Source organism: Tachysurus vachellii, chromosome 14, assembly GCF_030014155.1.
Source record: "Tachysurus vachellii isolate PV-2020 chromosome 14, HZAU_Pvac_v1, whole genome shotgun sequence".
NCBI classification, from domain to species: Eukaryota; Metazoa; Chordata; class Actinopteri; order Siluriformes; family Bagridae; genus Tachysurus; species Tachysurus vachellii.
In genome coordinates this window covers 5,274,120-5,287,356 of record NC_083473.1, presented here as the reverse complement: position 1 = coordinate 5,287,356, position 13,237 = coordinate 5,274,120, and the positions used below count along the sequence as shown (strand labels likewise).

Below are 13,237 nucleotides of genomic sequence, written 5' to 3'. Positions count from 1 at the left end.
GCCTACAACTGATATAATCAGTTCACTACACTGGTGAAAAACCAAGAGGAGACTGACTGATAATCATGAACTTTTTAAGCACCATCATAACCTCCAAATGTACAGGTTCTGCATCACTAATTAAACTCCCAATACACCATTATGAATTTTTTTGAGATTCTTTCAATCATGTTCTAGCAGAACAATGAACAAAGATGCATCAAATCAAACTGGTCAAGAACTTTAGTACATTTTATATCAAACATCAAAATAAGGAAAAAAAAATCAATAAATCTCAATGATTTCTCAATAAAAATCAATGCTGATCTCTGCTGATTTTAGTGCAACACACCATCTAGAATCTACACTAAATGGTGCAAAAAAACAACAACACAAAAAAACCCACCCAGGTAGTGCTAAGTGCATGAGGTGGAAACACATTTTTAATAATAAAGGTCAATTGTCTGATTGGTTTTAGATTGTAGGAAGGCTAATGTACATCGAGTAAGCAGTCCTACCTTAAGGAACCCTGAGGAGGATGGGATACAACAGGAGAAGACCATGTCAAGTTCCACTCCTGTCAGCCAAAGACAGGTACTGTATCTGAGGCTCACTGAAATGAATCTGTAGACTCAACCTTCCTTGTGCCAAGGTTAGGCAGCTCGTAATGGTGTGATGGCAAGGGAAATGTTTTCTTGACACACATTGGGTTCTTTAAATACTAGCCAATAATGGCAAATGCCACAACCTGAATATTGTTCCTGACCATCTCAATCACTTTAAATCCACAATTTACCTTTTCTATAATAGCTACTTCAGCAATAGCTAAAACAGCATGATAATGCATCATGTCACAAAGCAAAGGCCATCTCACTTGCCACTGGTGTGGAAAAATACAATCCTTATCATACAGTACTTATGCAATAATAGGACCTCAGGATGCTGGTGCGGAGCTAGCTGCTAATGTTATATAGACATAGAAATATAATTCACAGCATTTTCTAACATGCAACAAAATGTAATTTATAGGCTATACAATATCTGCAATATCTATATTAGAGAAAATGTCTTCAGAACAGATTAAATCACCATGTACTATACAAATGCATGCACACACACACACACACACACACTCTGATACACACAGAGTTCCCTTTAAGGATCCAGAGTTCCTGACCTGCTCACTTCTCACACATTTATTGTTTGTTATCTTCTCTCACACACTGATCTCCTGCAGTTCGCACCAGCAACAAAGACACTTCACTGACCATCATGGACTTCAGAAAGACACTGATAAACAAGAAAAAATACATTATTGTAAGTAGGGACAAATTTAATAACTTTCTAAAAACATGCATTTATGTGTGTGTTGGGTTACTTATTGATTTGATTTTTTTTTGGAACGTCACAGTGAATCCAATGAAAAGAAAGTGAGAGTGATCTGAGGGTTCTGATCTCAACAAACTGGTCGTGGTGTGAAAGGTTTCTTAGGTTTTGCTGGTAAAACGTAGATAGTAATGAGCATGGTACAGACAAGTGTTGTAAAATACTGTGTGTGTGTGTGTGTGCGTGTGTGTGTGTCTCTTGTGTCACTGCTCAAGTGCAGTGTTCATAGGGCTATGTCACTACATAAACATTTTATTCCATCTGGCATAAATCTATGTAAACCTTCATTCAAAGAGGTGTCTTGACCTAAAATCTGCATTCCTAAAAGTCAAATGACAGACTTGTTTGTGCACATAAGTTACTTAATGGCTGCTTCAATAGTATAATGACATAGTTATGCATAAATTATTTTATTACCTTTAAGCAACATAAGCTTTTGTTTTACTATTTATTGTATAGGATTGTTCTGAAAATATTGTTTTATTAAAATAAGTCCTTTGTTTAAAGTGAGGAGAGGCTAATCAGGAGAGGCTAATGCAGGTTTCATGTAGTCCTGTGAACAAATAGAGTAATATTATGTGTTATAACAATGCATGTTCCTTATAACATCTTCTTTTAAAGCAGGAGCATAAAGAATGTCTATATTATACAAAGAGTTCATAGTACACACTAGATAGGGTTCATGGTTCATCATGCAGATAGAGTCCATAACTGTTTAACTACATAAATGATTTATTTTATTAGACTTTTGCATCACACCCATGTCCTCACTTGCAATGAGCTTTCATGATTCCTATCCAGTTTCTTGATCAGATTTCTAATGAGATGCAACTGATAAGAAATCACACACAGACACACACACACACACACACACACACACACACACGCAAGTCTCATTCTAGCACTGTAGCTCTGTCATTTATCTGAAATTTTGTGTTTCCTGTTTAATATACTACGTATAGAATTTGACTTTAGTATTTAAGTATTTGACTTAAGCCAGAGATGACAGTGGCAAGGAAAAAGAGGGAATCCATGCTATTCTGAATAGTGGAATTGTGGAATAGAGGTGTAAAGTTAAGGCAAGTGTTAATGATGTTTCAAGAGGTTTCAGCATGAGCATTATGAAGCCCTGGGATATGAATGTTTATGCTTATAGCAGCAGTTATTGGGAAGAATTTGAAAAATCTAGACTCTAGAATCTAGACCTAAATCTAGGTAAAATAATCCATGAGGGATCAATGATGAAAAACCCAAGCAGAAGTAGAGCTTTAAGATGAATTGAACATTTCAGACAGATTCCTTTTTATGTTTTTGTAGTATAGTGGTTTAAGAGTAATTAAACTATTATGTATTTACTCATTTAGTAGGACCATATACTGTAGATGGCTGATATTATCATAGCAATGAATTCTAATACTGTTTTAACAATTGTAAGCATTATAAATACATTGGAATCCATTTGTAGGTAATTTACTACTTTAACCAATGCTTCTTCAGGACTGTGATGAGCTGTGAATCACGACTTAAAGATTTCATGAATGTCTTAATTTTGTGATTTGTTAGTCTATATATGGTGTAACCTCAGTGACATTTCAAGAGATCTAGCATTTTTGTTGCTGCCTGTTTCAGCCCTGGGTTCTGTAAACAGGACTGACACCTTCCTAAATATAATGAAGACTATCCTGGCTTAACCCTTGTATGATGTTCGGGTCTGTGGGACCCATATTCATAAACATCAATAGTTTTGAAAAAACTTTGCTTCCTTGTAAATTTGATGATTTTTTCCCACTCATAACTTGATTAAATTTGATGTTCTTTTCTTTATTACATTTAATTAAAAAACAACAAAAAACGAGTAGCACTTTAATTAAAAAATGTGATGTAATAAAGGTAAAGTTCAAATATTACCAATATATGCTGTTTATTTTGCTTGTAATTGGGATGAAGTAAACATCTGTAGAGTATTTTAACATAAAATTTTTGATTGTGTTGAATTAAAAACCCAAAAATGCAGCGGGTCCAGCAGACCCACCAACACTGTCTGAGTAACAAAAATAAGAACATCATACAAGGGTTAAAAGCCTATATTTACTGAAGCACAATTAACTATTTGGTTATCTTACTTCGTTGGTTTTCCCTCTGTTTGTTTCCAAATTAATTAGTTTGCAAGTTACTAGTTTATGTCAGTTTGCTGATTGTTACATCCTGTCACTAGTTTTGCTAATACCCTGGTCCATTTAGTTTGTTATATTATATAGCATTCATATTGAACATAGCCAAACTTTTCTTTTACCTTACCTTTACAGTTCTTTTCCATTGTTTTTCTAGTTTCTCTATTATGTTAGTTTTGAATAAACCTTTGACTTCTGCATCTTTATCTTTCATGTTGCATCAGTTTTATTTACAGCTAATAAAATGATAAGAAATTGATGATAAGGATAGGATTATTAGGAAACTATAGGCAAAGAATAATAAAGAACTGGCCAGGAATTGATAAAAGCTTGGCAAGTGATCTTGCGTAGCATTGTCACAGTATAGCAAAGGTGTTTCTCATTGCTTAGAAGTGGCCAGTGTCAGTAGATTGGTCTATTATATTATATATGGGATATTATATGTGTATATGTATGTGTTTTATATACTGTATGGAAGACACCTGACAGTCACACCCAGAATGTGGCCAGAATCTTCCCTGATCTATTACCACAATTTTGGAGGCACAGAATTGTCTAGAATGTCTTGTTCCAGCATTTTAATGAACACACAGAGAGGTTCATAATGATGGCAAATAATTTTGGCAAAGTTGATCTCAAGAGCATTGACCTTATATTGGAATAGCAGTGATGTCCTGAAATGAATTACTACTGTATTAGTACTTTTTATTTGAAAAGAAAACACATTTCATTTTCCCACTATCCCAATACAAGTTGGACAATACAGGATTTACTTGACATTTTGGACAATATATAGTGCCTGGTCTATTTAAAAAGCCTCTTGGTTGAAGCTCTCATGGAACTGGCTGTGAATATGTTAAGAATATTATGCCGGCTTCATATTGTATTTTTTTTTGCATTAGAAAAAACTTGTTTTGTGTGTGTGTGTGTGTGTGTGTGTGTGTGTGTGTGCGTGTGTGTGTGTGTGTGTCATACAGATTGGCACTTTATCTGTATCTGTTGTGACCATCATATTAGGACTGGGTCTAGGGCTCGGACTTCAGCTGCAACAGTGCAAGAACAAGTGTAAGTCTTCCTTATATTTTAAATATACAGTACATTAGCAAATATGTTCCTTCATATTCTAGCTTTGAAAAGGAGCATATGGTTATGATCAGGCCGTAACTTTCGTAATTTCACAACATCTGCACTTTGGCAGTAATATGTGAAATAATCTGTAAATTATGAGGTTACGAACAATAGCATTAATACAGTAGTGTTTTTGTCTTCTGAGCCAGGTATTCATATGATCCAAAACGAATGAGAAAACAGACTTGAATCATTTGTTTATTATCTGTGATAATGAGGCATGCATTAAATATTAACCCTATCTATAAACAGATAAAAATAATTTAAAAAGTGTGACATGGCATTCTTTAATTAATAAATGTATAAAATAGGTAGCAAATTGATGTGGAATAGACAAATATACATTCCTGCTGTAATCAAAACATAGGTCAATCAAACCACCTTAATATTTATTATTTAATAAGAATCTACAATACTGTTCAACAGATCATATACAGGAATAAATAAATAGTTCTTTATTGAAAGTAATTCCTATAAAGAACTTCTATTACAGTGTCTTGCAAAAGTATTCACACCCACTGAACTTGTGACAACCACAAAGAAAAATGTATTTTATTGGGATTTTATGAAATAGACCGAAAGAAAATGGCACATAATATTGAAGTGGAATGAAAATTATAAATGGTGTCCAAATTTTTAAAATTATATAAATAAATAAATATCTGAATTGTGTGGTGTGCATTTGTATTCAGCCCCCTTTACTCTGATACCCCTAACTAAAATCCAGTGAAACAAACTGCCTTCAGAAGTCACCTAATTAGTAAATAGAGTGCACATATGTGTAATATAATCTCAGTATAAATACAGCTGTTCTGTGAAGCCCTCAGAAGTGTGTTAGAGAACATTAGTGAGCAAATAGCATCATGAAGACCAAAGAACACACCAGACAGGTCAGGGATAAAGTTGTGGAGAAGTGTAACCCTTGTATGTTGTTCAGGTCTGTGGGACCCATATTCATAAACATCAATAGTTTTGACAAACTTTACTTCCTTGTAAATTTGATGATTTTTTCCCACTCATAACTTGATTAAATTCGATTTTCTTTTTTTATTACATTTTATTAAAAAACAAAAAAAAAACGAGTAGGGCAAATATTAACCATATATGCTGTTTATATTGCTTGCAATTGGGATGAAGTAAACATCTTTAGAGTATTTTAACATAAAATTTTTGATTGTGATGAATGAAAATCCAAAAATTTCAGCGGGTCCACCAGACCCACCAACACTGGCTGAGTAACAAAAATACGGACAACATACAAGGGTTAAAGCAGGGTTAGGTTATAAATTAATATCCCAAGCCTTGAACATCTCACAGAGCACTGTACAGTCCATCATCTGGAAATGGAAACAGTATGGCACAACTGCAAGCCTAACAAGACACGGCCGTCCACCTAAACGGACAGGCCGTGCAAGGAGAGCATTAATGGTTACCCATGGTAACTCTGGATGAGCTGCAGAGATCCACAGCTCAGGTGGAAGAATCTGTCCACAGGACAACTATTAGTCGTGCACTCCACAAATCTGGTCTTTATGGAAGAGTGGCAAGAAGAAATCCATTGTTGAAAGAAAGCCATAAGAAATCCCATTTGCAGTTTGAGACAAGCCATGTGGGGGACACAGCAAGCATGTGGAAGAAGGTGCTCTGAATCACTTGAAACCTGAAACCTAACACTGAACACACTATCCCCATCGTGAAACATGGTGGTGGCAGCATCATGTTGTGGGGATGCTTTTCTTCAGCAGGGACAGGGAAGCTGGTCAGAGTTGATGGGAAGATGGATAGAGCCAAATACAGGGCAATCTTAGAAAACCTGTTAGAGTCTACAAAAGACTTTAGACTGGGGTGGAGGTTCACCTTCCAGCAAGACAATTACTCTAAACATACAGCCAGAGCTACAATGGAGTGGTTTAGATCAAAGCATATTCATGTGTTAGAATGGCCCAGTCAAAGTCCAGACCTAAATCCAATTGAAAATCTGTGGCGAGACTTGAAAATCGCTGTTCACAGACGCTCGCCATCCAATCTGACTGAGCTTGAGCTATTTTGCAAAGAAGAATGGGCAAAAATTTCACTCTCTAGATGTGCAAAGCTGGTAGAGACATACCCCAAAAGACTTGCAGCTGTAATTGTAGCAAAAGGAAGTTCTAGAAAGTATTGACTCAGTGTGTAATGAGTCTGTCTGTGCTTTTGCCCTGTTTCTGTCTGCTGTCTTTCCCTGTTGTTAATTGTTTGCTCCGCCCACTCGTTTGTTCCCACGGACACTGATTGAACTCATTCATTCCCTCAGGTGTGTTGTCTTTGTCTCTGATTGTCTCTGCTTTGTTATTGGTTCCTGTCAGCTATATATACTCTGTTTGCTCACTTCCCTGTTGCTAGTCGTTGTCTATATGTTTGTGTTCCTGTTTCCCGTTATCTGTTTCTTGACTTGGTTTATTAAAACGTTTAAAACTGCACTTGGATCCTCACTCGCCTTTGTCCAGCACCGTGACACAGTGGGGCTGAATACAAATGCATGCAACGCTTTTCAGATATTTATTTGTAAAAAAAATTTGGACACCATTTATCATTTTCCTTCTTATGTGGAATTATGTGCCACTTTGTGTTGGTCTATCACATAAAATCCTAATAAAATACATTTTTTGTTTATGGTTGTAACGTGTCAAAATGTGAAAAAGTTCACTGGGTAAGTTCACTGTAAATATGTTAATACAAGCGGATTATTAACTAAGCAGTTATTAACAGATTTTACATTTCTCCTGCAGAACTACTAGCTAATTATGTTGCTAAACCTTACCTATCTACTGAAGATCTGTTAGCTAATATGCCAATATTAAACCCAACAGCTCATTGTTTAAAATGTAGATTCTAATAATTTTTTAGGTCTCGTCAGAGACGCACAAGGTTGTGGAATATTGTGGAGTATTGCAGTTAGCCTTGCTTAGACTATTCTTGGAGAAGCCTATTTACTTGCACTTCTCCTTAAATATGATAATTTAGTTGAGTTGTAGAACATATTTAATGCATTATGCATCTTTAAATACTTAATGTGCTTTGAAGAAGATGAAGCCACATTTATGGAGAATGAAGGAAAGATTAAGAGCTTTGCGATAAGTAAGTGTTGGTCTGTTTTTGGCTTCGAAGGCGAGCATCAGTGCAGAGGGAATGTGGCAATGCGGTGCTGTGGGAAAATTTTAGAAGTTGAAATGACCACAAAAGAATCTGAGTGGTTAAACCTGGACGAATCCTTTCTGACTGTAAAGGGGAAATCTCCATGTGAGTTTCAGATTAGTACTGTGAGGTTAAAAAGCTGAGATCACCGAATTGTCAGATCCTGACTTCACCGCGGATGTACAGCTGTTCACTATTTCTCGTGAGCTGCATAAGGAAACAATCATAATTACACATGAGATGTCTGCCAGACATCCTGACATCTGCACAGAAATAATAGTGTCTGTCTGTGAATATGAGCTGAGTGTAATATGCACATGTAATGATATGACTTCAGCAAGAGAACAGATATTGAGGGAAAACAGTAGAGGATGGAGTACTGAGCCTTGTGGGACAGCCACACCTACAGTACACAGCCGTATAGTAATACATACACATCTAGAATTGTCATTACTTGCATATTTTTTTAAATCCTGCATTACATAGGTTCTACAATTCAGTTAAAATATATGTATATTCTATTTTCTACCTAGTGAGAAGTGCTAGTAAAGAGGACGTTCACTGGGTTAACAAGCTAGAATATTATTGTAGCTACAGCAATATAAATGAAAATAAAACATTAAAGGATAAAATTATGATCATTTTATTCCAATTTCTTCAAGACCAACAGTTATTTTTCTCCCCCACTGTATTGTTCAATACAAGCAAACAGGATTAATGTTAATTCAGTTTAGTATAATTATCTTTGTTTAATTGTTCCAGGTGATTAGACTATAAATAAATTTGAATACATAGTCCTGCTTTATACCTTTACACAAGGATTTCATGCATTTTAGCTACATTTTAACTAAACAAACCCTAAAGTGAACCATCACTTATGCCAGAAGTGTTACTATGTTGTTCCTTAGTAGTTAATGGTGGATCTGGAAAAATTTAGAAAAGTACTGTAAAGTGAAACCCATGGAAATACATTAAAACTGCCTGAGTATCATTCCTTCATTACTGAATGCTGTGTTTTGCTGACACAGAAAAACTCAGTACTAAGTGATAAAGACTCTGTAATTACTGCTTAGTTAATAATTTCTTACACTGCTTAAATTTAGTAATTAACTACTATTTTTTAATTAGATAATTATTTTATGACTCAAAGGTGGCAGTGGTAGCTCAAGTGGTTAAGGTTGTTGATCAGAAGATTAAGCTTCAATCCCCAGCATCAACAAGCTGCCACTGTTGGGCCCATGAGCAAGGCCCTCAGATCCCCCAATTCTCCAGGGGTGCTGCATCATTGTTGACCTTGCACTCTGACCCCAACTTCCAAACCTGGGATATGCAAAGAAAGAATTTCACCGTGCTATAATGTAAATGTGACAGAATTAAAGGCTCCTAATAAATTAGTAAAATATTGTAAATTTTCATATAATAGCAAGCATGTTGTGGATACTGTGATCTTTTATTTTACATATTTATTACAGTGCCGGAATCATGTCGGAAACGCTGTTACGAGCCGTACGATCATGAGTCGTCAGCCTGTCGATGTGATGCACAGTGTGTGAGCAGTAACAGCTGCTGTTATGATTTTATGGACATCTGCCTCCAGCCGAGTAAGTCCTGGCTCATTTCTGTATGTGCTTTCTTTCTAGGATTAGATCAGAATTTGAGTAGGGGAACAAAAATGCATTGGATACCACAGGGCAAGTACGCACACGTAATATTAAAGATATCCATTCACATGAAACATGCAATAATAATCTCAGTGATTCATAGTTATGATTATTAGCAGTTTAATGTACAACTGTTAAATAAATTGAGTTATAAGTATTGACTCAATGGTTCATTTTGTAATGTGATGTGGCTTGTGTGTGTGTGTGTGTGTGTGTGTGTGTGTGTGTGTGTGTGTGTGTGTGTGTGTGTGTGTGCAGTTGAGAGCTGGGAGTGTACGCCATTGCGTTGTGGTGAAAAGCGTATTTCTGATAGTAAGTGCCACTGCTCTTCTGACTGTCTGGGTGCTGGGGACTGCTGTACAAACTATGGTATTGTTTGCAATGGTGAGACCACCCACACACACACTCACACACACACACACTCATTGAACACACACTCTCACTCTATTATATCTACACACACACCATTCACACATTATTATTATTATTATTATTATTATTATTATTATTATTATTATTATTATTATTATTATTATTATTATACTACAAGTTTTGTGTTATTTATCTTCCAGGAATGACGCCATGGGTTCAGGATCAGTGTGTGAAAATGAGCAGCCCTAAATGTCCTTCTAAGTAACGTTCTCTTTAATGTTAAATGCTCCTGTGGTCTTCTAGTACATTAATGTTTATATTGCTATGCCAAGTAAACAGTCCCTTTAACATAGAGGGTAAGAGTGAACAATCTGAGTAAGCAGAGCAAATAAAAAAGTTCCTTGAATTACACTTTGACTTAAGAACAAAATGCTCATGTGTTCAGCAGTTTCTGTGGACACTTGCTTTGCTTCCTGGCACCATGGCACCCTCACACTCTGTATTCTTCTTCTTCTACTTTCGGCTTTTAACGTTAGGGGTTACCACAGCGAATCAGCTGTTTTCACGTAACTCAAATCAAATCAAATCAAATTTATTTTGTCACATACACATACATACAGAGTACGACATGCAGTGAAATGCTTTTTGCATCTGTCCGGTATTCAAACATATGGAATGCAATTTGGAATAAAAAAATATAACCAAAAAGAGGTAGATAAATAAAAAAAAGTATAAACTATATAAAAATAAACTATATAAAAATATGAAAATATAAGTGAAAAATAATGTATATACGTATACATTATCTATGTAAACAAATATAAGAAATTAAGAAAAAAAAGGCAAAGTGTAACCGGAGCAGTCGCGATGGCAGCCGACCTCAGTCTATCCTCATCATCCTCTACTCTCGCATCAATTACCTTCATGTCTTCTTTCAACACATCCATATATCTCCTCTTTGGCCTTCATCATGACCTCTTACCTGGCAGTTCCATCTCCATCCTTCTACCATCTCTGTAAATGTCCAAGCCTTTCTGACCTTGTGCTCCTTCCTAATCCTGTTTATCCTCGTTACTCCTAAAGAGAACCTCAACATCTTCATCTCTGCTACCTCCATCTCTGCCTCATGTCTATTCCTCCCTGCTACAGTCTTGAACCCTGCATTGATTGCGTGGATTGCAACTATTTTATCGCCAAATACATCCAGACTACTATAAAATCATGTTATGTCTATTGTGCATTCCATACACTAGGCTTGGACTCATTGTCAACCTTAACAAAATATCACATGGTACGGAAAGTATCATATGGTACAGAGCATTTTTACAAGCATGTGTATACTGTAAGTAAATAAGCCCAAAGGATGAGATCATATCACTATCTGTATCAGCATCAGTACCATGACTTGAATGCACATTATTTCTATTCTTTTTATTCTATTGCATGTTTTTATGCTCACAGTCTCATGGTTTCTTGTTCTTTTTCATGACAGTTTTAAGAGGCAGCCTCTGCTACTCATCTCTCTTGATGGATTAAGAGCAGAGTATCAGCACACATGGCACTCCCTAATTCCAGTCTTGGACAAGCTACGTGAGTACTCGCATTGACTCTCACTCTAACAAATGTGGTGTAGCGCAGGGAAAAGTTGTGTTTTGATGCATTACCACATGTCTGCTAGTCTCAGAGCGGTATGAATTATAGATGTATGTTTCTTACTTAGGAGAATGTGGAACATCTTCTGCCTTTATGCAGCCTGTATTTCCAAGTAAAACCTTCCCTAACCACTACTCCATTGTTACGGTTAGTATGTACATTACTCTACTATCTACTATTACATTTAGCACGTTCTCCTCACACCTCCAGGGTTGGGGGTTCGATTCCCACCTCCGCCTTGTGTGTGTGGAGTTTGCATGTTCTCCCCGTGCCTCAGGGGTTTCCTCCGGGTACTCCGGTTTCCTCCCTAGGTCCAAAGACATGCATGGTAGGTTGATTGGCATCTCTGGAAAATTGTCCATAGTGTGTGATTGCGTGAGTGTATGAGAGTGTGTGTGTGTGTGTGTGTGTGTGTGTGTGTGTGTGTGTGCCCTGTGATGGGTTGACCCGAGGTAGTTCGGATAAGCGGTAGAAAATGAATGAATGAATGAATTAATTAATTAATTGGCTAGCAGAGGTGCCTTTTTCGGTCTTATTTGGACCGGATTTATTACTAATGAAAATACTAAAAGCCGAAATGAGTTTCCTCCGCAGGGTGGCTGGGCGCTCCCTTAGAGACAGGGTGAGGAGCTCGGTCACCTGGGAGGAGCTCAGAGTAGAGCCGCTGCTCCTCAACATCAAGAGGAGTCAGCTAAGGTGGCTCGGGCATCTGTTCGGGATGCCTCCTGGACGCCTCCCTGGGGAGGTGTTCCGGGCATGCCCAACCGGGAGGAGGCCCAGGGGAAGACCTAGGACACGCTGGAGGGACTATGTCTCTCGGCTGGCCTGGGAACGCCTCGGTATTCCCCTGGAAGAGCTGGAGGAAGTGTCTGGGGAGAGGGAAGTCTGGGCGTCCCTGCTTAGACTGCTGCCCCCGCGACCCGGCCCCGGATAAGCGGTAGAAAATGGATGGATGGATGGATGGATGGAAAATACTAAGAATGAGTGATCTCTTGGAAACTGATAAAAAATGTAGATCATTAAAGAAAAACAATAAGGCAAGTGACTGCCATTGGTTTCTTGGTCATATGCAGTGGTGCCTTATGCAGTTAAGGTTCTAGGAGGTAACATTACAGAAGGTAGTAGCTCATAGGATTTGGGGTGGCAGAAACAGCAGCTTATAGACATCAAGGTGGGAGGAATATGAGCTTTTAGGATTCTGGGTGACAGCAGTAGCAGCTCATAGACATCGGGGATGCATTAGTATCAGATTATAAGGGGTACGAGCTTGTAGGATTCAGTGTGGCAGAAGTAGCAGCTTAAATACCTTATGGTGGCAGGAGTATCACCTTGCAGACTTTAAGGTGGCAGGAGCTTAAACACATCAGAGCTGCAAGGAACAGAGCTTGTAGACCTTAGAATATCAGGAATAGGAGCTTGTAGGTTTCAGAGTGGCAGCAGGGGAGTTTATAAAACCCAAGTTGGCAGGAAAATATATCCTGAAGATCTCAGGATGGCAGTAATAGGAACGTGTACAACTCAGGATGTCCGGGGTTGTGCTTATAGGATTCATGGTGACAAAAGTAGCATCTTAAATACCTCAAGGTTGCAGGATTATCAACTTGTGCATTTTAAGATGGCATGAGTAGGAGCTTGTAGGATTTGGGGTGTAGGAGCAGAAGCGTATACTGTAGACCTCAAGGTGACCGGAATACTGTAGATCATTTCAGAATGTGC

General features: G+C 37.5%; 1 protein-coding gene across 1 annotated transcript in view; it reads left to right on the top strand.

Moving 5' to 3' along the window:
- Positions 1 to 1,144: 1,144 nt before the first annotated feature.
- Positions 1,145 to 13,237, top strand: part of LOC132856845 (venom phosphodiesterase 1) — a 38,609-nt gene continuing 26,516 nt past the window's right edge. Inside the window, exons 1-7 of the mRNA XM_060886684.1 lie at positions 1,145 to 1,296; positions 4,514 to 4,601; positions 9,308 to 9,436; positions 9,755 to 9,880; positions 10,069 to 10,129; positions 11,361 to 11,458; positions 11,589 to 11,668. Coding sequence (XP_060742667.1) covers positions 1,252 to 1,296; positions 4,514 to 4,601; positions 9,308 to 9,436; positions 9,755 to 9,880; positions 10,069 to 10,129; positions 11,361 to 11,458; positions 11,589 to 11,668 — 627 coding nt within the window. The 5' untranslated portion in view covers positions 1,145 to 1,251. The remainder of the gene's footprint in view (positions 1,297 to 4,513; positions 4,602 to 9,307; positions 9,437 to 9,754; positions 9,881 to 10,068; positions 10,130 to 11,360; positions 11,459 to 11,588; positions 11,669 to 13,237) is intronic.